General features: G+C 48.4%; 1 protein-coding gene across 1 annotated transcript; it reads left to right on the forward strand.

Annotated features, from left to right (window-relative positions):
• The first annotated feature begins 7,173 nt into the window (after positions 1–7,173).
• Positions 7,174–26,899, forward strand: NANS (N-acetylneuraminate synthase). The gene is made up of 6 exons (XM_045840545.1): positions 7,174–7,421; positions 10,655–10,870; positions 20,358–20,457; positions 21,811–21,965; positions 24,612–24,878; positions 26,670–26,899. Exons 1-6 carry the CDS (start codon positions 7,290–7,292, stop codon positions 26,877–26,879), a joined length of 1,080 nt encoding a protein of 359 aa, XP_045696501.1. The 5' UTR covers positions 7,174–7,289; the 3' UTR covers positions 26,880–26,899.
• Positions 26,900–27,091: the final 192 nt, after the last annotated feature.

Genomic DNA, 27,091 nt, shown 5'->3' on the forward strand with positions numbered 1-27,091 from the left:
TAATAGTTGAATTAAGGAAAAGTAGATACTGTAATAAAGGAAAAGGCCTCACCCCAAGTCCCGGGAGATCTGAATTCTAGTTCTGGCTCTGCCACTGATTTCCTGGGTGACTTTGTGTTGACCTCTAGGTCACCTCCCAGTCTATAAAGTTGGGGGTGGGGGTGGCCAAATGGCTTTTGAAGCCTTGCAGCACTGATGGTCAGTGACCCTCACTGCCAGGAAGGTCTGAAGGGAAAAATGGGCTTTGCACCATGGCTGAATCATGTAGGGTTTGACTGACAGGTGAACAGAGAGTATGGTTTGTTACCAAGACAGGCGTGCTAAGGAGGACTGACATGTGAAAAGCCTATCGGAAGAGCTGGTAGGCACAGCCTGAGGTCAACTCGGCTTTTCCAAAAGATGGAAATTTTCTCTATTCTTATAGGTCTTAAAGGGTTTTCAGGGAGGGGTAAGATATTCTACAGTTTGCATTTAATGACTCACCCATTTAATAGATGTGTGACTGCATTGTCAAATGTTTTTGTAATGAAAGATTTGAGGATTGCTTTAGTAAGTCTTAGCTATAAACTGTTTGAATGAGGGGATTTTATGCATGTAAATGCAATATTAAAAATTGGAATCTAATTTGAATTTGTATCTAGAAAAGGTTATGTACTGTTATTGGAACCCCCAAATCGTGTGTTTTAAAAGTGAAATCTCTAGTCTAAAATGGAGTTTGCTTTTTGCAAAGGAAATTCAAGAAAATTGGATTTCTGGTTTAGCAGATACTAATTTTCTCCAGTTACAGGACTTACCTGCCATTTGGCAAATTCTCAATACATTACAAAGCATTTTCTTCTGTAGCCTAAGTGTCTACACTAAGTGTTTACACTTAGGCTTTGCAGCTGTCAAATGTGAAACAGTAACTTTGAGTGATTATTTTTCCTGCTTTTCCAAGTTTACAGAACTTTCCAATATCTACCAAGCACCCAGGATATGCCAGCCTCATGGCTGGGCAAGAGGGAGGGACAAGCCAGCCCTTTGGGTACTCAGAGCAGGGAAGTGAAGACATAGAGTGATATTTACTAGGACCAAGAGTAAGTAAGTAAGTGTTAGGATAATTCAGAGGCCGGAAAGGTGGCATCCAATGAGCAGGATTGCTGAAGTTTCCTGGAAAGGAAAGTATTTGAGCCATATAAGCAAATATGCATAGGGCTTAGAAATAGGAATAGAGAATACAGCATGATGAGTAGAGGGTAGGGATTGTTGAGTACATTTAGATTCAAATAGGGGAAGTCTGACTAGTGAATGAGAAGGAATAAGAAGAGGAATGGCCAATGAGACTGGACCAGTAATTTGGGACCTTTCCCTAGAGGGCCTTGAAAGTCAAACTCTGTGCATTCACTTCATAAAATGTCAACTTGGCCTACTATATGTGGTGAGTGCGTATGTCTAGGGAATTACCAAGCCAGGTTTTCATTTCTACCGTTTTTTTTAAATTGGGTTATCCAGAAGCCTATGACATTCTGACCTGTGGGAGGCCTCTGAGGCTCCACTGTTCTTAACCAAAGACAATTTTCATTTTCTCGAAGAAGCAAGTGTGTTGGTGATACACTCACAGGCAGACATTTCTGGAGCTGCCTCCCATGTGAAGGAGCTCTTTGAATGGGTTTGCCTGCAGCTTTCACAGCCAGGTTTTGAGTTACAAATGAGCTGAGTGGGAGCTGAGATGGGCTGGATGACTAGTCCCCACTGGGTAGTAGAGGCATCTCTTTCACACATGCGTGCGCCCTCCAGCCAGAGCAGTGGCCCTGTCCCTGGGTGATACGCTGGAAACCATGATTGCATTGGAATCATTTTCCTTTAATAGTGAAAGAGCTGGAATCATCACTCATTGTGGAGATTAGGAAACAGGCACAAGAGAGAGATGAGCTGTTTTCAACATTGTGCCTTTACCCTGAATTCACTCCTGCTACAGGAATCCAGGACCTGAAAAGTGACTGACACTTGTACAAATACAGACAGGCCATCTCATGGAAGGTGCTGGTCCCCCACCCCATCAGCAGGACTCCTCCATCCCACATGAAGAGAGTTAGAGCAGGGTCAGTCCTTTGCACCCCTGGCACTTCTCTTTGGGGTACACTACCCTGCCGCCAGAGAAAGGTGAGAGAAGCACAAAGGTTCTGCCCTCAGGCTATGACCTTCTCCTCTCTGCAGCCCTGTCAGGTTGTGCTGACATCAATTTTAATGAGGCTGGTGATACCACTGTGTTGACAGTTTGAAAAGGGAGTCAAGTTACCAGCCCTCTTAAGCTTTGTCCAGCCCAACAGTTGCTCTGCAGGAAAACCACCAAGACTACAGGAAGTGTAGAAGTACTTCCCAGAGCCAATTAGGTCAGCTTCGTGATCTCTGACCATGTACTTTACAACTTGTCTCAGCAGTGCTGGGGAGGGCATATAGGGAAAAGAAAATGACTTTGAAAGTTACTCCGATAAAGGGGCTTGACCCCAGGCAAGGAGGGGTTTGGAGAGAGAGAGTATGTGTGTATGTGTGTTTGTTATGGCACCACCCCCACCCCAGCCCTGAGAACGCAAGAGTGGAGTTGGGAGGGAGACCTCAATCCAAACACCTGTTCTAGCCCCAGCCTGGCTACTGGCCGGTATGTAACCTTTCTGAGTCACTTTTCCTTCTGTGAGCCTTCATTCAGTTCCTCACTTGAAACTACGGGCCCAACCCTGACTGGTGGCTCAGTTGGTAGGAGTGTCATCCTGTACATCAAAAGGTTGCAGGTGTGACCCCCCAGTAAGGGCACATACCTAGGTTGTGGGTTCGATTTCCAGGTGGGGCACGTTGGGGTACTGCGGCAGGCAACCAACTGACATTTCTCTCTCCTCCGTCCCCGTCACATCAATAAGCATATCCTGGGTGAAGATTAAAAAAAAAATACAGGGCCCAAGCTAAAAGAGCTTGCAGCTGTGTCAGTCTGAATGTGCTACATGCCAAGTTCCAACCAGCAACAGGGATTCTGGTAGTTAGTTACTCATGCCATCACTCCCAGTCACCCCAGCACCCTGCCAAAGAGAGGTAAGGGTTTGGGGGCTGGTGGAAAATGCCCCCTGTGCTTTGGGCTCAACAGGATGGAAAGGGGTAGACCTGTATGTAGCAGGAGACCAGAGCGGAAGCTGGAATGGTCATTAGGAGAAGGCTGAATGAGGGCTGTACCCCCAGGACTGACAGCGAATGAGGTGTTTTCCAAAAACTGCAATAGGAATCCTAGAATGTTCCACACTAAGCATTGCAGTCTTACCATGAGCGTGAGCATGAGCAGGATGTGTATCTACCACTAGGGGGCACTCCCGCTGCAAGTTGGGAAAGGAGCAGATGGCCATTTGTGGGAAGGATTCATTTTTAAACCTCAACTTCCTTCCCCTGCAAAATAATACACTGCAACTGCCATTTACAGATGTGGAAACTGAGGCATTTAGAGGTGAAAGGCCTTACCCAAAGTCCCGGTAGCCAGTAAACGCTGGGTCTGGCTTGGATTCCAGCCCCACTCTGCCTGAGTCTAAAGTATATTCTTTGTCCCATGTGCCTCCTTAGGCCCTCTGGCTCCTGGCTCCAATGATGAGGAAGTTAGTGAACCTGTTTCTTCCTCCACGGTCTAGGAGCAAGGTAGAGGCTGGCTAACAAGACCCTGTTTCCAAAGGTTCAGGATAGGCGAGAACTGGAGCTAAAGTTTTCAGAGTTGGAACCATCCAGTGCTTAGGGGTGGGCAAACCGTGAGTGCTCCATACTGACAACTGCTGCTCCGGGGTTGGGGAGCTTGGGTGGGTCAATACTCCCCTTCCTCCTCAGGGACTCTTTCCAGAAAGCCGACTGGGAGCATTTGCGTTCCCCTAAGAGGCTAAATGTGGCTGGGGAGTAAACATGAAGTCAGTTATGCCTCAGTCTTCATTGTCATATGTCCTTTTGAGCACTTGCTCATTAAGAAAATGTTTCTTGGTACCTACTAAGTGCTAAACAGTCCAGACCCTGCTCTGAAGGGTCTCCTGGCCCTGTAGGACAGGACACAGTTACAACACCACTCAAAAAACATAAAAGGCAGAGGCCTGGTCTGTCCTGTTCACCATTGTACTGCTTGGGCTTTGCATTTTAGAGCTTAGTAGGTGCTCTAGATGTCTCCAAACTCAAAGGAGCTTGGGAAAGAGGGAACTACAGAGGAGAAGAGACAGTTGCCTTGAAGGGTAATAAGTAGATAAAGAAGAAGATCCTATGGCAGCCCAGAGAAGGTGGTTGGAAAGATGAGAAAAAGTTCTGAGAGGAAGTGCCTCCCAGGCTGAAGGACCTGCAGATGGTGGCCAAGCATGGCTCAGTATGGTGGGGGTGGAGGAACCAGGAGCATGCAGGCTCAGGAAACAGCCTGTGCCAAAGCCTGGAAGTGAGAGAACCTGATCCTTTAAGGAATTTAAAAACACAGAGTAGGAAAAAATTATGCAGGTGGCTCAGTTGGTTGCAGCACCGTCCCCATGCACCAAAAGGTTGCAGTTTCGATTCCCAGTCAGGGTGTGTGCTGGAGGCAACCGATTGATGTTTCTCTCTTACACCTATGTTTCTCTCCCTTCTTCTCTCTCTAAAATTAGTAAAACATATCCATGGGTGAGGATAAAAATAAATTAGGCAGGAATCTTACGCTGGAGGAGACTTTGCAAGAGCCAAATTCTGGAGGGACTTAGCACAGTCAGGCTGGCCACTGGGGCCCCAGACCCCAGGGTCTCAGGTCTGGAACTGGGCCCTCATTCTCTACCTTAATCCCCATGGGCCAGCACTCTGGGTACCCTTATTTCTCCAAAGCTAAGCTCTTCCTTACCTCTCCTGCTAATAAAGAAAAACCTCACTGGTTTTGATCTGTTTTAAAGATCTTCCCACATGCTCTCAACCATTCCGACAGACTGAACATTGACTCATTATCCAAGCAGAAAAGCAACTTTATTTTTTAAATATTTAATTTATTTATTTATTTAAAAGATTTTATTTATTTATTTTTAGAGAGGGGAGGGAGGGAGGGAGAGAGGGAGAGAGAGAGAGAGAGAGAGAGAGACATCAATGTGCGGTTGCTGGGGGTCATGGCCTGCAACCCAGGCATGTGCCCTGGCTGGGAATCGAACCTGTGATGCTTTGGTTTGCAGCCCGAGCTCAATCCACTGAGTTACGCCAGCCAGGGATATTTATTTATTTTTAGAGAGGGGGAAGGGAGGGAGAAAGAGAGGGAGAGAAACATCAATATGTGGTTGCCTCATGTGCCCCCAACTGGAGACCTGGCCCTCAACCCAGGCATGTGCCCTGACTGGGAATTGAACCAGAGACCCTTTGGTTCACAGGCCAGCACTCAATCCACTGAGCCACACCATCCAGTGCTACCAAGAACTTCAAAAAGAATGAGAGAGGAATGAAAATTGCATCCTTTCCTCCTTATTATAGTAAGGGAAAGTAGTACTACTTTAATTTACTGGAAGCTCCTATTAAACACAGGTAACATCAGCCTAACTTGTTTTTGTGAGATAAATGTACTTTAAAACATAATTTCTCCTTTTTCCCCTTTAAACTTAATTTCCACTTACTCACAAATTAAGCAAAACCATAACGGTTTCTTCAGCCGAAAGTGACTGAGTTACTTTATTGTTGGGTTTCATTTTCTCTGTCACCAGGGTGTTTCGATCAGCCTCAGCCAGGTGTAAAGGCCACTTAAACCCAGAGACATGAAGCACTGGCAGTCTAGTCTGGCACACCCACACCTCCCGGATGAGTGAGCCCCGCAGCAATCTCCTTCTTCCCTTTGGCTGCTTCCTCCTGGCCTCCGAACATGCACTTCTTCAGAACCCCTCAACTCTGGGACCTCCGCTAGCCCATGATCCACTTTTTCCATTTGCTTTTAACAACTGAACTTTCCCAAGACAAGGTCTGTTTTCACCCCTTCTGTTTCCTCACCTCCCCTTGGCCACCAGATCTGCTGTGAACAGTGGCCTCCTTTCTCCCAAGTCCCCCCAAGTTCTTGCTCCTCATTCTCCTGAACTATTCTGGGCCTTGGACCCTGTGAGTCTCCCCTCCTTAGGACAGTGTCACTTGCTTCTGGTCCCTTTCTCCATTCCTTCCAGGGCATCTGCACAGGGCTCATTCCTCCACACTCCTTATCCCTCCGCATACTCCCGCCTTCAGCAGTCTAATGTATCTGTGGTCTTTTCCTCCCTCAGGATGGCCCCCAGATCTCTCTCTCCCTCCCAGACCTCTACTCTTGAGCTTCAGACCTGCCTCTCTTCCTGCCTGAACAGTTTCACCTGCATGTCCAAAACCTACCCATCTCACCTTCCACCCAAGAGGCCTCCCCATCTCCTTTCTGTTATTGTTGTACTTTGCTCATCAGTTTTGTTAAGTCAAGCTGGAAACCAACGTCATGTTTTCTTTCAAATTGTTTTTCAGTATTGACAGCAACCCAACAGAGTTAGGTTCCTAGGCTGGGAAGCAGTTCAGGGTCCTAGTCCCAACTTACTACAGGCCAAGTACTCTGATGAGGGTTTTGTAGACACGAAGAACTAACGCATTCATGATCAAGAACCTCAGGAAGGATTAATGCATTCGTGATCAAGAGCTGATGAGTAACAGGTACTGGGCTCCAGCCAGCTCTGTAATTCTAAATCCAGAATCCGTTTATTCCATTATACCGCAGGGCAGCGATTACCAACCGTTTTGGCACGAGGCACCAGTTTCGTGGAAGACAATTTTTCCACGGACAGGACGCGGGGGGCGGGAAGGAAGGAGCTCAGGCGGTAATGCGAGTGATGGGGTGCGGGATGAAGCTTCGCTCGTTGCCCGCCGCTCACCACCTGCTGTGAGCCGGGGTTCTAACGGGCCAGGGCCAGCCTGTGGCCCAGGGGTCGGGGACACCCTGTTGTAGGGCGCGCTCTCCCGTCGCCTTTGGGAGCTGGACCTCCACTACGTCCTGCGAAGACCGCCGTCAGCCCTTCCCAGAATGTTTGTTCAGCCGCACTCGCAGTGACCCTGAGACCGTCGGGGACCGAGCTTCCGGGCCCAAAGCCTGAGAGCACAGCTTTCCCTCCCCGCGGCAACGCCCTCTTGGCGGGTAGCTCCGCCCCCTGCCCGGATTGGCTGGCGGAGCCCGGGGATTGGCTGCGCAGCGGGCGCGGGCTGACGTGGCGGGGGGCTACGTGTGGGTCTCTGGCTGCCGGCTGAAGGGACCGGAGGCCGCCGCCCCGGGACCTAGGCGAGTGGAGTGGCGCGGCGGCGGGGCAGCAGCGATGCCGCTGGAGCTGGAGCTGTGTCCCGGGCGGTGGGTGGGCGGGCAGCACCCGTGCTTCATCATTGCCGAGATCGGCCAGAACCACCAGGGCGACCTGGACGTGGCCAAGCGCATGATCCGCGTGGCCAAGGTGAGGGGAACGCTCCAGAGGAGAGGGGTGTGGGGATCCAGAGACGGGAAGGGTCGCGGGGACCCGGGACCACCTTTCTCTCTCTCTCTTGCCCTGCATTTGGTCTGGCGTCCTGCTTGCCTGGTCCAGTTCTGAATCTTTCAAAACCCTTTTTATTCCTGCTCCACCCTGACTTTCCTATCCCGACCTCCCTCGCCCCCTCCTGGTGTCTGAACAGTCTTTCTAAAACACAGGTTTGATCAAGTTGTACCCCCTGCTGACACCTTCAGTGGCTCCCCACTGACCTTGGCCGGAACCCTCTGTCACAAGTATTCGAAAAGAGTCATCGGAAGGCTTTGGCTAGAAATAAACGGCAGATTTACTCAGCGGTCTTAGAGTTTGGAAACACAATTAGGCAGAAATCCAGATGTGTTCTGAAGAAGAAAAGAACATTAGGAGTTCTTATAATAAAGTCACATCCTTGAGACTGATCAGTTTTTCATTCTTAGTTGGTCCAGGCTGCTTACCAATTGGATGCCAGGCGTCTGGTCACTTCCTGAGCCCTTTAGGGCACAGTCAGGTTTAATTATGTTGGGGTGTTGACATTCATCCAACTGGTAGATCTCTGGGTATTGATGCAGGACTGGAAAGTTCAAAAATTTCAGTTATGAAGCAAGTTAAGACAAGAAGAAGAACCCTTTTCCTCCTGCCTTCAAGATCTTGATGACCTGGCCCCTTGCTACCTGTTACTTATCTCTGACATCTTCCAGCGATGTTGAATTGCTTCCAGGAATTTTTGGAAATTTCTGGAAATTGCTGTTGTCTCTCTCACCTGCCTTGTGTTTGGAATGTGAAATGGTTAAAATACCAGAACTCTGGGTTCAAATCCTGACTTGACAACTTACCAGCTGTGTGAATGTGGGCTAGATCCTTAATCTCCGTGAGCCTGAGTGCCTCATTTGAAAACCAGGCTTGATGACAATAGTACTTAGCTCAGAGTTATAAGGATCAAGAGAGGTAACTTGTGCACAGTGCACAGCATAGGTTTTGGCACGTAGGGTTCTGTATAGCCATGTTCCACATAACGAAGTTTGGGTCAAGGACTGGCGCGTATACAGTGGTGTTCCCATAAGTGGTGTTCTCATTATAGTAGAGCTGAAAAGTTCCTATCGCCTCCTGACATTGGAGCCGTCTACCATCAGGGCACAATGCATCGCCCGCCTGTCTGTGGTGATGCTGGTGTAAACAGATCTACTGCCCTGCCAGTTGGATAAAAGCAGTTGATCCTTGAACAGTGTGGGGGTTAGGGGTGTGGACCTCCACCTTCCTGCACAGTTGAAAATCTGCTTAAAACTTCCCCAAAATTTCAGTGTCCACAGAGGATTAGTTCCAGGCCCCTCACTGGTACCAAAATCCTGGATGTTCAACTGCCAACTGTATAGCACATACAATTATGTACAGTACATAAAACTCGATAATGATAAATGATTGTGTTACTGGTTTATGTAATTACTATGCTACTTGTGATATTGTAGAATGTACTCTTTTTACTTATGAAAACACAACTTTGCTGTAAAACAGTATGCCATGTTATGTGGCAGCAGCTGTGTGTGTCCTGACCGGGAATCAAACCTGTGACCTTTTGGTCTATGGGACCACATTCCAACCAACTGAACCACACCAATCAGGCCTCTGTTATTTTTATTTTATTATGATAATATAATATAAATTTATTATAATTAGGGATTTGCTAATTAAATATACTTCTAACTTTCAATTTTTGATGGAAATGGAACATGATACCTTGGCTCATCCTGGAGTTCTGCTGCTTGTTTTTTTGCTAGTAGAGAAGCAGTAAAACCCTCAACAAAGAAACCATAACCTACAGTAAAACAGAGTGATTGTGTTTTGTGAACCTCGAGTTTATCATGGCATTAAACGGATAAGGCAATCACTCTTCTTTAGGGAGGAAGCTGAGAAAAGAAGAGAAACCTGTTCTGGTACCACTGCTGTCGTGTGGAATGTAGTTTCTGCTACTTCACTTTTATCATCTTCCTGTAAAGGGAAGGTTTGTCCAGATGGAGACAAGCCTTTTAGCTTCTTGAGTGAAAGTCTTGAGATAAAGGTGAGAAGCAAAGGGGGCCTCAGTGACACTTTGAGAAGACTACCTCATTAGCTTGCTGGAAGCCTGGGACCACCACTGGAAGCGGGGATCCAGGTTGCAGTCCTGAGCCAGGACACACGTGGTCCGCAGCCTTGAGGAAAGTGATTGGGCCAGCTCTGCTGGAGACTCATTGTGCAACTTGGGTCAGGCGCTCTGGGCCTTGAAATCCTCCTCTAGACAATGGGAACTGTGTTGTCCTACATCACTTTCATGTCTAATGTTCTTTGACTTCTTTCCAGTATCTTGTCCTGACTGTGCTGTCTTGTGATTTTTTCACAAGCGGGACCCGCAGTCTTAGCACAGACATTTCTGGAGCCAAGGGCTTCCGTAGCAGTGATACCACGGTGTCTGCAGAAATGTCAATAAGCTGACCCTTCAGAGGTTTTCCTTACTATTTCTGTTGAGTGATTTTTAAAAAACAGTTTTGAGAGATTGTGCTGGCTGGCAGTAGAATTTTAGCTTTTCTAGCCAGACAATCTAGCTTTCATACTTTAGTAAGGCTAGGGCATTTCTAAGTTTTAGTTGTTTGCTCTTTGCCCTGGAATCTCTTGTTCAAACAAGGTGTCATTCAGAAAAGCACAGGTGCAAGACAGCTAAAAGCAGAGCTGTTCCTGTAAGCGCTTCCTCAGAACAGTTACATGTGCTGGAGCTAGCCCAGAGCACTGTATAGACGGAGAAACTGAGTCTAGAGACAGGAAGTGACTGATCCAAGAGTTAGGGTCAGGCTCTGAGTTTTTTCTCCTAAATTCTGGTCCAGTGCTCATCTTACCGTCTTCTGCTGAGTTACACAACTTAAAATCTTCCTTAACTGTTTGAGTAATTACTTTTAATTTGATAATACAAAACAAAGCCAAAAAAGCATCCCCCCTTTTTTGCATTTTAAGGGAAGGGGGGAAGGAAAGCCCCCTCCCCAACTGTTTTTTCCTTTGAGACTTTTTTGCTTCTCTTGTTCCTCTTTGGGGGGTTATTGACCACCTCTGTCAACCGACATTGTTTTTAAAGATAATGATGTCTTGGCCATTGCCCCCAACACTTCTCTTCTCTCTGAGAACCCACAAGTCATTGACAGAAGCCCTGACGTGTGTTGCAGGAGTGTGGGGCCGATTGCGCCAAATTCCAGAAGAGTGAGCTGGAACACAAGTTTAATCGGAAAGCCTTGGAGAGGCCGTACACTTCAAAGCATTCCTGGGGGAAGACATACGGGGAGCACAAGCGCCACCTGGAATTCAGCCATGACCAGTACAGGGAGCTGCAGAGATACGCCAAGGAGGTTGGCATCTTCTTCACTGCCTCTGGCATGGATGAGGTGAGCCCTCTGCCTCTCTGTCATTTGCTACTTTAGCAGACCCAGGGGATAGCAGGCGGCCTGGTGGCTTTTGGCTGAGCGCTCACTCCAGCCCTTGTTCACTTTAGACTTTTTTTGTGCTTTCTGGACCTGGAGCTCTCCATAGTATTAACTAGATCAATGCCCAACTAAACAGGAGGCCAAAGGGAGCTGAGGCCCAGTGCGAGTCTGTGGGAAGAGCACTGTAGTTTCCAAAACGAGTTGTCTCCGGGATCAGGGGGCAGCCCCGCTGGGGTCCAGAGTCCCTCGAGTGTGTGGGAAACCCCTGCTGGGCCAGTTTCCCCCCATGGAAAGTGACCTAGGCTAGGGGTCAGGAAACCTCTGCCCCTTGCTGAGGGGCCATGGCTGATTTGGGCGACGTGGCACTGGTGTCATCCAGAAGGGAGTGGCACACGGGACGGCCATGCCAACATCCTGGAAGAGCCTGGCTGGTGCCAGGTCCCAGGTTTGACCTGCTCCGTGACCTGCCTTGGGATTCCTTCATGTACTCTTTTTCTGAGTGTAAACAAATTTTAATTGTAAAAAATAATGTAATATTACAGGAAGTTTAGAAGATAGGAAAAGAGGGAAAAACTGACCCATAATTCCTATATGGCAACTCTTTCTATGTATTTCCTCCAGAAGTCTTTTTATATGCATATTTTATTGTGTGGTGGTTATCTTTGTGAATATTCAGTTCTGTGCTTGCTTTTCCCAGTTAACATTATATGAAAAGCTTTTACCCATATCTTGTTTTTATTTGTAGCTTTATTGAGATATACTTGACATATATAACTCCCTGCATCTTATGCTTAAAGTTTTTAATAGCAGTGTAACATTGTTTTGAAGATTTATAACATACCTAACCATTTCTCTGCTTTTGGACATGCGGATTACTTTCAGTTTTTTGTGTTTATAAATAATGCTGAGATGAACTTTTTTTTTCTGTTCTGAGTTGTCTCCTGAAGATAATTTTGCAGAAATGGATCATGAGATGAAACCTCAGAACATTTGTGTGGCTTTTGAAACAGTAGGATTCTTTTAGTCAACCAGAACATGTGACCCCAGTTCATTCTCGAGGCTTCCGATCCTTTGTGCCACCCCAAAATATGTCTGTAAATTGAGCTCCAAGACTGAAGTATGGCCTAGCCATTGGTAGTTTAGAAAAAGGTGGGGAGGCAGAGAACCTAGGCCTCTGGGAAACTTGACATGTCTAGGCTTCAGTTCAGGAGCCCAAATTCATTCCTTAACTCACAGCATTCATAAACATGACCTACTTCAGATCTAGTTGTGCATTTAACTATTGTAATTTCCTATTTTTGATTATACATTATAGTTTACAAAGCATCCTCACACCCAGTAATATATTTTACCTCTACTGTGCCCCATTTCACAGTTGAAGAAATAGCAGTTCAGAGGGGCGGGGAGGTTTGTACAGGGTCGCACAGCCAGGGAAGGGGTCTCGAAGGCAGATCCAAAGCCCGGTGCAGTGTGCTTTCTGCGGCCCCTCAGCTGCCGCCCAAGTGTCGGTCCGTTTGTGTGAGTGGCTTCCCACAGCCCAGCAGAGCCTTTGAGCCTCCTCCTTTTTCTTCACCACCCACCCCTACCGTGCAGTTGCTTCCCCCGGACGGTTTCCCTGAAGCCTGACCACACCTTAGCATTGAGTCCAAAGTCAGGAGAAATGGAAGAAATATCATTTGGGAGTTTCACTGCAGTGAGTGACAACTAAAAACAGTAAGAAACCAAAATAACAAAAAATAGCAAACAAATCAAAAAGCATGGCAGCGGTTCTCAAAGTGTGGCCCAGGAACCCCTAGGGGATTCATTTGACCTTATGAAGGTCCACAAGGTCAAAACTATCTTTATGATACTCAGATGTTTTTGCCTTTTTCACTGTCCTTCTTGCACAAGTGTATATTGGTGTTCCAGAGGCTGTGTAACGTGTGGTGACATGATTCCTCTGGCTACCGCTAAGGACAGGTGTGCCTTGTGTTCCTTTTTTCCTTTCAGTGACAGCTTTATTGACATACCATACAATTCACCCAATTAAAGTGCACAGTTTTTAGTGTATTCAGGGTTGTGTGACCGTCGCCACAATCAATTTTAGAACTTTTTTTTTAAGATTTTATTTATTTTAGAGAGGGGGAGAGAAGGAGAAAGAGAGGGAGAAAAACATCAGTGTGCAGTTGCCTCTCATGTGCCCCTTGTTAGGGACCTGACCTGCAACCCAGGCATGTGCCCTGACTGGGAATTGAACCGGTGACTCTTTGGTTCACAGGGTGGCACTCAATCCACTGAGCCACACCAGCCAGGGCCAATTTTAGAACATTTTTATCACCCACTAAGGAAAAGCTGTATCTGTCAGCAGTCATTCCTCTTCCACCACCACCAACCACCCCAGGTCTCCCAGCCCTAGGCAACCACCACTCTACTTTCTTTGTACGTTTGCTTGTTCTGGGCCGTACACATGAGCAGAACCAGACACCGGGTAGTTGTCTGTGTCTGGCTTCTGTCACACAGCATCATGTGTTCCAGGTTCATCCGTATCGTGCCACCTATCAGTTCTTCATTCCTCTTTACTGCTCAGTTATCTTTGCTTTTTTTTAAAAGCTTTTTTTAATAAAGATTTTATTTCTTTATTTTTAGAGAGGGAAGGGAGAGAGAAAGAGAGAGAGAAACATCAATGTGTAGTTGCTGGGGGCCATGGCCTGCAACGTAGGCATGTGCCCTGACTGGGAATCGAACCTGCGATGCCTGGTTCGCAGCCCGCGCTCAATCCACTGAGCTATGCCAGCCAGGGCAGTTATCTTCACTTTTATGGATATACTGCATTTTATTTATCTAGTTACCAGTTAAGGGACATTTGGATTGCTCTCCTTTTTTGGCTAGTATGAATAATGCTGTTACAGACATTCATGTATAGGTTTTATATGGACATGTTTTCATTTCTTTTGGGGATAGACATGGTAATCCCGTGTTTAACTATTTTGAGGAACTGCCAAGCTGTTGTCTAAAGTGGCTGCACCATTTTACATTTGCACTCGCAGTGTGTGAGTTCTCATTTCCCCACATCTTCACCAACATTTATTGTCATCTGATTTTCTGGTTCTAGACTTCCCAGCAAGTGTGAAGTGGTATCTCACTGTGGTTTGTTGGTTTGTTTTTTATTGTTGTTCAGTTACAGTTGTCTGTATTTTCTCCCCACCCTCTCCAAACCCACCTCCCTCCCTTGCTTCCACCCTCCCCCTTGGTTTTGTCCATGTGTCCTTTATAGTGGTTCCTGAAAACACTTCTCCCCACTGTCCCCTCGCCCCTCCCCTCTGGCTATTGTTAGATTGTTCTTAATTTCAGTAACTCTGGTTATATTTCGCTTGCTTTTTTCTTTTGTTGATTATGTTCCAGTTAAAGGTGAGATCACATGGTATTTGTCCCTCACACTGTGGTTTTTGATTTGCATTTCCCTGGTGGCTGATGGCATCAAACATCTTTTCATGTGCTTATGGGCCGTCTTCCTCAAGGAACGTCTGCTCAGACCCATTGCCAACGTTTAAACTGGGTTATTTGTCTTGATATATTCTAGATACGAGTTCTTGCATTATTTGCAAAACTTCTCCCATTCTGTGGGCTGACTTTTCACTTTCTTGATGGTGTTCTTTGAAGTATGAACATCTTTCATTGTGACGATGTCTAATTTATCTACTTTTTCTTGTGCACTTGTCTATGCTTGCGATTGGGAAATTTCTCGATTTTAAAGTGCAGAGTGGTATTGCTACAAAACTATCAGTGTGGCTAAAATAGAAAGTGGCAGTGACACCAGACGGTGCCAAGAATGCGGAGAAAATGGATCACTCATACGTTGCAGGTGGGAATGTAGAATGCTCTGGAAAATAATATGGCAGTTTGTTTTCAAAAAAACAACTGCAGTGAGATGTCATTCACCCACTTGGAGTGTGCTGGCAGTTTCTTATAAAGGCAGATGGATGGAAGCTCAGGCCGTGTTTGTCACGTGGCCCACCGGTTGTCCTTCGGTAATTTATCACAAAAGAAGTGGAAACTTACGTTCACACAGAAACCTGTACCTGAGTGTCCACACCAACTTTATCTGCAGTAGCCCCAAACTAGAACCCCCCAGACATTCTTTAGCAGATGAATTGTTAAACAAACTAGCACATCCATGCCACCAAACACTACTTAGCAATAAAAAGGCACAAACCATTGACACATGCAGTGGCCTGGATGGGTCGCAAAGATGCCATGCTGAGTGAAAAGGCCAAACCCGGAAGGCTGCGTAGTACATGGCTCTGTCATATAATACTTCTGCAATAACAGACCTATAGGGACAGAACAGGTGAATGGGTGTCAGGGCTTAGGGAGCGGACTGGAGGGAGGTGGATGTGGCCGCAAAGGGTAGGGCAAGGGAACCTGTAGTGGTGGCGTAACTGTTTCGTGACTGGTGGCGGTTGCGTGAGCCCATGCATGTTACACGGGATTAAATACGTGCACACTCGAATGAGAGCCTGTAAGATGGCGAACCCGTAAGATCCGTGGGCTCTGTCGGAGTCACTCTCCGGTGTGTTACTGCACCCTGTTGCAGTGAGATGCTGCCGTTGGGGGACTGGGTGACGGGTAGGTACGTCCGATGTCGCTGCATTGTTTCTTACAGCTACAAGCTATTATCTCAACGAGTTTAAGATTTAAAGAAAAAAAAATTCTCCAGTTTTCACTTTAATGCAGCAAATATGAATAGATAGAACCTCCACAAACAAAAGCTCTCTAGAGTCCTTTTATTTTGAAGAGTGTAGACCCTGGAGCCTTTGGGGCCGCATGCTGTGTGGTGCCCCCCTTGGCTGTGTGGTCCAGTGTCACGTGCGTGGACTCTGGCGTCAGATTTCGGTTTGAATGTGGTTCTGCCCGTCATTCCCATTGTGTCATGGGGAGGCTATTTGTTTAACCTCTTTGGCTTCTGTTTCTTCCGCAGTGAAGTGGGCTAGGTCTGGGACCCATCTTGCCAGGTCGCAGGATTCAGTGATCATTCACGTAAAGCTAAGCACAGGGCTGGCGCCCTCAGACCTGAGCCTCAGCTACCGAAGGCAGCCCCGGCCGAGGGTCGGGCACCGGGATTCCTGCCCTTCTTTCTCTGCTCTGAGATGGTCTCAGCGTGAGCTCGGCAGTCCCGTCCCCACTCTGGGCCTGCCCTTCCTCCTGTGTCCGAGGGCTGTCCCATCTCTGATGCCCTGAGTCACTGCAAGATCAGCAAAGGCCGTTTCCGCTCAGTCCATGTTTCCAGGCACCTGAGCACCCATGCGTGGACTGTGAAGGAGAGAGGGCACTTCCTTGCATCTGTGAGGCTGCTTAGGAAAGGTCACTTCAGGTTGTTTGCCCCCAGGGGGCTTCAAGGTGAGAAGCAGGTGCTGTTGGGAGATGGGGAGGAGCCTGGGTGTGGGTAGTTGGGGGCTGCCTCTCAGTCCGCAGCCTTTTGCTGTCCCAGGAAGCTTGTTTGGTGTGTGGAACAGGTGGTCTGCAGCCACCCTGAGTTCAGGTTCCGGCACTGACACTGTGTGGGATTGGGCTGATCGTGTAACTGCTTTGAGCCAAAGGTGCCCCGTCTGTAAAATGGGACAATAAAATGCCCACCCCCCAGGGCTGGGGTGAGGAATCAGTGAGGTAAGCCTGTGGGTGCCAGGCCAGGGCAAGACCTGCATCCATGGTATGGTAGTTGTTTTCTTACTTCCAATGCATTGGAGCTTTTTTGCTTCACACCATCTTTGCAGGGAGGTTCCTCTGTCCTCGGAATGCCGTTTGTTCCCAGCTGACCTCCTGACTGACCTGGGCACAGGCCGTGAGGAGAAACCTATTCTTACGAGCCTCAAAAGAGTTAATTTGCTTGGCAGGGCAGGTCCCTTTGCTGAGCCAGAATGTCCTGTCTGCCGGCCATTGGAAGTGGGCTGGTCCCTTGTTTCGTGTTTACCTGGCATGCGGCTCTGGCTGCTTACCTGCTCTAACTTCCTTATGGGCTGTGGGCATTCACGCTGCGTGCCGCCCTAGGACGTTCTCTGTGTGCTAAGGGAAGGTCAAGGCGCGGCGGAATTTTATTAAGGCCAAGTAAACTACCGCAGCACCTGGTGGAAAGCTGCGCAGAGGTGTGTGCAACGCGCTGAAACGACCAGATGCCTGTGGTCTCCAGGGAGAGTTCTGTTCACAAAGCCAATAGCTGCTATGACCAGAGAGCTGGCCCCTCACACACAAATGACCTGTCCTTCCGGAGCTGCCCTTCCCTCGCAGTGCCCGCCTCCTCCGTGCCCTCCTTCCTCCTCCCTTCCTTCCCTTGGCCACCCTGCCAGCAGGGTGCCTCCTGCCCTAGTCCTGGTGCGCTCTGACAGGCCGCTGGGCTGAGGGCAGGCCCATCCTTTTTCTGGTTCCACGCTTCCCCCTCATCATTCTTCCCCCTGGGCACCTCTCAACTCATCACCTCGGGCTTCTTTTTCCTTTCCTACAGGATCCCAGAACTGAGGGGAGTGGTGGGAGCTTTAGAAAGGCCCCCGCCTCTCTCTTCTGTTACCCCTTAGATCAGCGGGCCCCAAAATCTCTCACAGGACGTGATATGGAAAGGGGGTTCTGGCAACACATTGTCGATCCTCATTAATTAGTTAATTCATTTAGAATTGGTAATTCCCCTCCCCCCAAAGAAAGGGCACCCTGTAAGAAGGAGCTCTGGCCGTGCAGCATTTCACCCAAACCAGTTTGCTGGTGGGACCTTTTCTGGGTTTTTAACCCAGTTGAATGCCGAGGGCTGACTCCAAAAGGCTTTTTTTTTTTTTAATCCTCATCCAAGGATGTTTACTGATGTGTGTGAGAGAGAGAGAGACATTGATGTGAGAGAAAAACATCAATTGGTTGCCTCCTGTACACACCCTGACTGGGGACTGAACCCACAATCTAGGTATGTGCCCTGACTGGGGATTGAACCTGCAACTTTTTGGTGTATGGGACGACACTCCAGCCAACTGCGCAACTCGGCCAGGGCGAAACGGCATTTTGCTGTGGGGTGGGAGGGCATAGAAGTTGTGAGGCTGCCTGCTGCATTGCACCCCCAGGTGGAAAGGGGACGGGCAGCCATTTGATCAGGGCTGGGGGAAGCCAAGGAGTCCACAGAGAGAAGGGGGCTGCTGGCACTGATGTGGGGCCCTCGCAATGAAAGGCTGGCATCATCCCCAATGACTAAAGTCGGCACCGTTTGCAGAGATCAGCCCGAAATGGCAGTCTTCTAAATGGCCACTAGGTGGGGATGGTTCCCCAGGAGGCCTGAAAAATGAGGTGTGCCTATCCGTTTGATAGAATTTGCCCATTTGTTTTCTCATTACAAAAGTGCAAATTTTACAACCTCCACGGGCAAATTCTAAGTGTTTTTGCAAAGTGTTTTTTCAGCATTTGGCTCCTCCTTGTCCCTGCTTGCTCTGCACCTATCCCGAGTGAGCTCATCCCTCTCTTTATGTCCTGGGGGATTTTTTCATCACAAGCCACTTCCTCAAAAGTTGAACGTTAGATAGAAGAAAACTTAGCATAGGACTTTCCCTCTGAAAATAGAAAACACTTTCTTCATCTTCCAGATGGAGTGAGAGGTGTGGAAAAATTCGACTTTGTTCAATAAACATATTAAAGAATGTTTTCCAGTTCCACCCTAAGGCTGGTTAACAGGAGAGAAGGAGCCAGAAAAATACAGAAAGGAAAGCCAAGGGGAAGAGAAGGAAAGTAGAAGGGAGGTAGTGGCAGCAAGAACTGCGGCAAAGGTGGCTTAGCACGCTTGGAGGTGAGTGGCACTTGGGCCTCACTGCACAGTGTCTCTTGCATGTAGAGGGCTGCAGACTGTGAACTGTTCACTCACTGGCCAGGTGAAAAGCCACTTGTGTGGCTCTCCGACGGCTCTAACCAGTACAGTATTAGGGGGCTCACCTGTGAGGAGGTTGATTCTCTGAGCGCAGCCACTGCGATCGGAGTAGCTTGTCGCCCACGTGGAGGACGGACGGGAGCTAAGGCCGCAGGGATTGGTTAAGGAGCCTGCTGGCGGAGTGACCTATTCATACTGTTCCTCACCACCCTTGTGCCCTTTGGATTCGGAGGCATGGTGACCTAGCTCCTTGTTACTCAGAGTGTGGTTCACGGAGCACCAGCCTTGGCATTACCCAGGAACTTAGGTCACCCCAATAAATTAAAAAAAAAAAAGAAAGAAAGAAATGCAGACTCTCAAACCCCACCCTAGACTGATAATCAGAGTTTGCATTTCATTTTACTGAGATTCCTGGGAGACTTGTGCACCTGAGTTAGAGCATGAGAAGCACTGACCTGCTAGCTCATCAAGTCGACCGAACCTACTTCTTACACTCGGGCTGCACTGGAGGACAGGTAGAATTCAGATATTTGGAAACATTCCGAGACATTGATTCTCCCACTTCTTTCAACTTCAACTTTTAAAAAACAGTAATAAGCCCTGGCTGGCGTGGCTCAGTGGGTTAAGCATCAGACTTCGAAGCAAAGGGTCGCTGTTACGATTCCCAGTCAGGGCATATGCCTGGGCTGCAGACCAGGATCCCTAGTGCAGGGCCTGTGAGAGGCAACCACATATTGATGTTTCTCTCCCTCTCTCCCTCACGTCCCCTCTCTCTAAAAATAAATAAATAAAATCTCTTTAAAAAATAGTAATCAAAGGTGGTTTGGGAGTTCTTGTAAGCTGACAGCAAACTGGGATTTTACTCCTAAAACCTGTGGTCCTCTGATTCCCCCATCGAGTGTTTCCTGCACTTGGCAGTGTTACTGATGCACCCCAGATAAGGACGGCGAAGGGCCCCAGGTAGGTGGTTTCAAGTAATGACGCTGTGCCACCAGAACAGAACAAAACCAAACAAAACGACTGAGGTTTTCCCCGTGGGTGGCGGGGTTTGGGGCCTGAAAGGGCTTGGGTTTGATAGGCCCTGCCAGCTGTGGGTCACCGAGTCAGGGCCGGGCCGTCCGATGCTCTGTTTTTTCCGCTTTGGCAAGGATTGAAATGGCCTCTTTTCCTGGCTTTCTGGTTCTGCATAAAGGGTAAGGCCTTTTGAGGGACATTCATTTTCTCACTGCCTGGTTTTCTGGGTCAAGGTTAGGTCACGATCCTTTGAATTTGTTCGCTGGGCCTCACGCCCCTGGGGAAGAAGATCTGGTGGTGGGGGCGGGGTGGGGTCTGATTCTCTTCTGGATTTGTACTAGCCAGGCTGGCGCGCAGTGTTTGTTGGACAAATGGCTGGGTGGCTATGAGTGAAAGAATGCTTGAAATTGAATGCAATGACTGATAACAAATCTTTGCGTCCTTTCAAGTTGTTGAGAGAGTCCCTCCTGTTGGTACAAGGAGGGATTTTTCCTTTCCTGTCTCCTCGCCTGTCTTGAGAGCAGCGTTTTTGAACAGTGGTGAAAAACAAAACTCCTTTGATTTTTCTAGATGGCTGTTGAGTTTCTGCATAAACTGAATGTTCCGTTTTTCAAAGTTGGATCTGGGGACACTAACAATTTTCCTTATCTGGAAAAAACAGCCAAAAAAGGTGAGTGTTTAATTTTTGTCATAAAATCTGAGGAACTCCAAACACATTTTTGCTCCTTTAGTGGCAAAATGGCAGCTCAAGGGTTCTCATGAAATCAGACTTCAGAAAAGTCTCTTCGATCTGTACACACTTCCACTTTTTCTTGTGCTGACCTGAAAGGGAAGGGTTTAAGGGTGACACGGTTGTTACAAGCATTTAATTAAAAATTATTTTTATCCTGGCTGGCGTAGTTCAGTGGATTGAGCGCGGGCTGCGAACCAAAGTATCGCAAGTTTGATTCCCAGCCAGGGCACATGCCTGGGCTTCAGGCCGCAGCCCCCAGCAACTGCACATTGATGTTTCTCTCTCTCTCTCTTTCTCCCTCCCCTCCCTCTCTAAAAATGAATAAATAAATCTTTAAAAAAATATTTTTAATCTGCAAGAAATGATACCAAATTGAGGCTATGACTCTATGTAAAACTTTTTAGAGCAAGCTCCACCTGGGAAATAGTCTGGGGGTATATTATCTAATACCACAATGCATGTTACAGTTTCTAGGGAGGGGTTTGCAACATGAGTGATCTCATTTGATTCTCGCAGCAACGCTGAGACCGAAGCAAATCATGTAATGACAATGCTTTATATTTATCATGGTTTGCCATGTATAATGTGTTTTCATGGATAATGCGCACCCATGTTTCCGGCCCAAACTTTATAATCTCTCATTTTAATTTTTTAATTCAACTTTTTATTTGTTTGTATTTAGATACTTGTCTTTTGTGTTATAAAGGAATTTTAGCATTTATTTTTGGAACATATTACGGTACAAAAGGAATTTTATATAACAAGTAATTATGAAGCACAAGAATAGATACAAGGTATTTTAGGTACTACCCATCTATAATGTGCATCCTTATTTTTCCCTCAAAAATTTGGACAAAAACATGCACACTATGCATGGCAAAATACGGTATGTCATCAACAGGCCACGTGGCTAGTGAGTGGCAGCTCTGGGCCTCACGCTCACTCATGCTCTTCAGTCTGGGGTCCGCGCTTCCCTTGCCCCACAGTGCAGCCTCTTGCTCCAGTGAGATGCTTGTCTCTCTCTGAGGTGTGTGAAATCCCTCTGACTCCTGAACTGAACTCACTTTTCTAAACTCTAATATTGGGGGGTGAGGGGAGCCTGAGTTTCCCATGGTCAAGGGCAGGAGCCCACCAAGCTCACCTCTGTTCCTCCACAGTGGCTGGCAGAATATTTGAGAGATGTTTGTGAAGTTCGGTTGACTGAGCAGAACCAACAGTTGGGGTGTTCTTGAGGGAGAATCAGAGCCACTAAAAAGACAGTGACGATGGTGTTGGTATTGGGTCACTCAGGCCGCCCAATGGTGATCTCCAGTGGGATGCAGTCGATGGACACCATGAAGCAAGTCTATCAGCTGGTGAAGCCCCTGAACCCCAACTTCTGCTTCCTGCAGTGCACCAGCGCGTACCCGCTCCTGCCCGAGGACGCCAACCTGCGCGTCATCCCGGTGAGCGGAGGGCGGGCCCTTGTGGTGTTGATGGCTTTCTTAGGACATTTGCAGTGGGGAAGATGGAGCCTCTTTTACAACCAAAATTCTAAACAACGTCGACATGCTTCCTTTGACAATCTCGCTGTTACAGAATCAAAGGTAGAGCCAACTGCAGCTAAAGAAGCAGATGCATTCTGAATAGGGTGGTTACAAATTAAATTTTCTTAAAACCGATCTTAATCTCAGCCATTATACAACGTAAGTCCTGATAATTGTCTATGTACATTTTCTTTCCCCGTGTACATGTATTGGCCATTAGAGGTCCCTCTTCTGTGCAGTGCTGGCTCGTATCTTTCCCTAGTGTGTTGTCTTGTGTCTGTGTGTGCACGTGTGGTGAAGCGAAAGGCTTATCATTTTCACCATTTTTAGGTGTACAGGTCAGGGGCACTCAGCACACTCACACTGTTGTGCTGCCATCACTACCTTCCCTCTCCAGAACTCTCCCGTCTTCCCAAACAGAAACCAAGCCCATGCAACACTGACGGCCCATTTCCCACTCCCCCAGCGCCTGGCAGCCCACATTCCACTCTCTGTCTCTATGAAGTGGACTGCTCTAGGTACTTCACGCGAGTGGAGTCATACAGTGTTTGTCTTTTTGTATCACCTTTCACGTAGCACAATGTCTTCCAGGTTCACCCATGTTGTAGCATGTGTCGGCATTTCATTCCTGTCTAAAGCTGATAACACCCCCTTGTGTGCGTATACCACATTCTGTTCGTCCATCCATCCGTGTACATTTTGGAGGTTTCCACCTTTTGGATATTGTGAATGAAGCTGTTAGGAACATTGGTGTACAAGTATCTTTTTGTTTTTCTTCATATTGTGTTGTAGGCGGCCTTCTTGAAACTTCTGGCTTTTCCTGCTTCTCTGTGTTATTTGCCAGCTCTGCTAATTTTCTACTGTAATTCTGAGCATCCCTGAGGCTCAAAATGTTTACAGAGGTAGCCTTGAGGGAGCTACTTCTCCCCCAGGATTATGTGTACTCCGACTCCATTGCAGGTGATGAGGTCTCGTCCCAAAGGGAAAAGGACTTACTTGCCTGAGATCTCACGGCAGCTTGGTGGCAAAGCTGGGACTAGACCCCTTTGTCTCTCACTGTCTCGGCCACCTCCATCAGCACCTGAAACCTAACTTAAATTAGAACTGTATGCATGTAGTCATCATACAAAAACATTATAGTAGCATTAGTGTAATTCTAAATACATATACACAGATGTCATTGCGATACTGCAGTTGACCAGTTTTCCTTTTACATGTTCCTTTCAGTACCATATTGGACTTTTTTTTTCCTGCTAATATAAACTTTTGTACATGTCGCTACAGTCTTCATATCGCACTTAAAAAAACCAACCTTTTGAAAACGGACACTGTATCTTTTTACCTAAACGTTATGTCCCTCCCAGTTGATAGTCTTTTCTGTATTTTCAGCCATCTCTGAATGCTGTCATTTTTAAAATTAAATATGATTTTTAAAAGCTCAAATAGCTTTGAATCACAGAGCATGGAAAGTGGATGTTCTCTTAGTCACGTCCCACAGAGAGCACAGTCCACGTGACTGCAGATGTTTTCCCGATTTCCCTCCTCTGTGTAACGTGGTCCCCCTTGCCCTGTCAGACCCCCCCCGAGCTGCACTCGTGTCCGTCCATACTTTGACTCCAGGGCACGATGAGTGTTAAATTGCCAGCCCTCCCAGCTCGGGCCCAGCCCTCTGGGTTGCAGCAGTTCGAATTCCCCAACCTGGCAGCCTGCACTCCTCGTCCATCACGTACCCTTGCGGCCTGCTGGTCCAGGCCTCTGCCACTCGGCTGTCCCAGTCTTCCATTAAACCCCGTCTGGGTCCCTCCGGTGTACTTAAGCTTTCTGGTCACTCTCACTGACAAGACTCACTCAACGTGGAATGTCTTTTGTTGCATTCAGTGAATTATAGATAACAGATGAATTATTTAGCATTTCCACCAAAGAATTGTTTTGAGATTGGGCTGTATGTATTATTGATGATGATATTTGTGCATATAACACACGTGCTTTCAGCAGCTCAGGCTAATTAAATGTGATAGATCTTTTTTTCAATCCTCACCTGAGGATATGCTTATTGATTTTAGGGTGGAGCAAGGGGAGGGGGAGAAAGAGAGAAAAAAAAAAATCCATCGGTATGTGTCCCGATTAGGGAGTGAACCCACAGCCTAGGCATGTGCCCTGACCAGGGATCAGACCTACAGCCTTTCGGTTTACGGGACGATGCCCAGCCAACAGACCCACCTGGCCGGGGCCAGGTGCTTTTTGAGTGAGTCTAGGCATCCAGTTATAGCTGTTATTCCTGGTGGGTGGCACAGTGTGACCCATTCTTAAAGTGCATTCTTGATGACAGTAGCCAGTTTTGGGGCATCCACAGCGTGCCGAGTGCTCTTCCTGCGTTTATGGCGGCCCTCAACTGTTACCATTATCCCTGGTGGGGAGAGGCCCGAGAGCCTGCGTGTCGTGCCCGTATCTGCACAGACGGCGAGCGGCTAAACTGGGACTCCGACCCAGATCTGCCTGACTCTGGAATATATGCATAAAGCACCACAACATTTAACCTTTTTTTTTTCTTTATCTGTTTTAAAGGAATATCAGAAGCTCTTTCCTGACATTCCCATAGGGTACTCTGGGCATGAATCAGGCATAGCGATATCTGTGGCTGCTGTGGCCCTGGGGGCCAAGGTTCTGGAGCGCCATATAACTCTGGACAAGACCTGGAAGGGGAGTGACCACGCTGCCTCGCTGGAGCCCGGCGAGCTGGCCGAGCTGGTGCGGTCCGTGCGCCTGGTGGAAAGGGCCATGGGTTCCCCGATCAAGCGGCTGCTGCCCTGTGAGATGGCGTGCAACGAGAAGGTGGGTTCCGCCCGACCCTGCTGGGCTCCACTGCCTGAGAGGGCCAGAGTGGGCTCCTCTGCCAGGGAGAGTCAGTGCCTGCCCCGCCTGAGCCCAGGCCAGTGGGATGATGAAGGAGTGTCACTCGCACCCCCTGAGTCTCTCTGGGTGCACATCAGCAGTGGGAGGAACATTCTACTGAAGGGAACTTCGGCCGTTCCCCTGGCGGCCGAGGATCGTGTCACAGTTTCTCACTGAGTCTCTGAGGTCTGTGGCCCCAGAGCTCTAGACTCCAGGACATGGACACGGTGGTGGTGGGGTCCAGGGCCTCGTGAGGCACTCGGGCAGGTCAAGTCTGGGGTCCCTTGGAGAGGAAAGCCGAGAAACATCCAGGTGGGGGGGTTCCGTGAGGCGGTGGGAGAAGGGCCAGTGGTACAGCGAGGAATCTGTAACCGGGGGGAGGCACGGGGTGGGTGGGGGCGGCAGGGTATCACGGGGGTTGTCGGGGAATGATGCACCTGTCCCCTCGGGAGCAGTCTGAGCTGTGTAGCACGGACCTTTAGACAGAGGGGACGGTGAGGCCAAGGAGCGCTGACCATCTGGGCTTCTTGGAAGCCGTGGCCCAGACCCGTCCTGGCCTCTGAGTCATAGAGGCAGGCGCCCCGGGGCTGCCAGGAGTGCAGACACTCCTAATCCGCGGCGGGCTGTCTGGGTGAAGGCGACGGTCAGCCACCAGGCGTGCAGGGGAAGGTTGTCATCTTCTGTTCTAGTGGCTTCCTGCTCACTTCCCCCAAATTAAAGACCTAAGACCTGCGTGGACACCAGGAAATAACAATAATAGCAAAAACAAACAGACTGCCTGCTAGAGGAAAAGGGGAGAGAACTGCACCAGACACCAGAGTGAGAGCTGAGTGCGTGATTCTGTTCTACGTCCCCTGGCTCCCCGAGCAAACAGGGAGGTGTAACAGGACGTATAATCTGATTATTGTTCGCTGGTAGACGTTTTGCCTCCGTACGAAATTCCAGAGCTGATTCCTCGGCCCTGACATGGAGGACATAGTGAAATACAGTAAATAATTTATTCAGCAGCATTGTGGACGAGACAGAAATGCTGGTCACGAGCTCAGATATCCACATATCCTTCATTTCGCTCGCCTGCCTGTCCTGGCTGCCCTGTCCCCGCTACCCTGTCCCCGGAGGCCCCCTTCCTGGTCCCCTGAGTAGCAGTCATGTCTTGTGAGACCTCCATATTTTGCATTTTACTAAGCAAGGCGGCCATAAAGTTCATGTCTCTTGAGAGCAGTGGACCAGGGATGAGGAACCCTAGGTTCTCAACCCAGCTCCTTGGAACCTTAGCCAAGTTACCTGCCTTCTGTGGGCCTCAGTTTCCCCATGTTTAAAATGAGATCTTGAACTAAACGACTGACAAAAGTAAATGGTATAATTTTTACTTACCAGGAGCATTCTAGATTATCACTAATCCTGTCATCCGATAAGGTAGAGGCACTGTTATTTCCCATTTTACAGAGAAACTGAGCCACGGCTGGACCTGGCTCTGTCTGGTGATGTAACCCGAGCCCTTTCCTTTGCATTTTACTGTGAGGGCCCTTCCTCTGAACCTCACTCAGTCCGTCCCCCGTCCCCCACCAGCTGAGTCCCTGCGTGTGTGAGGAGACTGCTCTGGGCGCTGGGGGAGAACAGGGCCACAGTTCCCAAGGTGCCTTGCAAAGACTGGTCAGGGACCTTGAGTGTAAGGCAACATGAACTTGTTACTTCTGTGAGACCAGCACTGAGTCTTAATTTTATCCACAGCTGGGCAAGTCTGTCGTGGCCAAAGTGAAAATCCCAGAAGGCACCATTCTGACCCTGGACATGCTCACTGTGAAGGTGGGCGAGCCCAAAGGCTACCCTCCGGAAGACATCTTTGGCCTGGTGGGCAAGAAGGTCCTGGTCACGATCGAAGAAGACGACACTGTCGTGGAGGATGCAGTAGAAAATCATGGCAAAAAAATCAAGTCTTAAAATAAAGTGCCATTCTCTGAGTTCTGAGTTGCCTCGCTGGTACCGTTGGGTGTGTCGGCGAGTGGGACAAGAGGGGTGGTCTGCAGAGACCTAGCTCTCACCCACTCCCCTCCCGACAGCAGACGCGGTGGGGCCCGGCCCTGGGTCCGGCACACTGGAGGGGCGCAAACAGCAGACACGACCATCTCTTGCTTCCAGTTGGCTGGCCCAGA

The sequence above is a fragment of the Phyllostomus hastatus genome, unplaced genomic scaffold (genome assembly GCF_019186645.2).
Source record: "Phyllostomus hastatus isolate PE091 unplaced genomic scaffold, TTU_PhHast_1.1 phas_contig_34, whole genome shotgun sequence".
Taxonomy (NCBI): domain Eukaryota; kingdom Metazoa; phylum Chordata; class Mammalia; order Chiroptera; family Phyllostomidae; genus Phyllostomus; species Phyllostomus hastatus.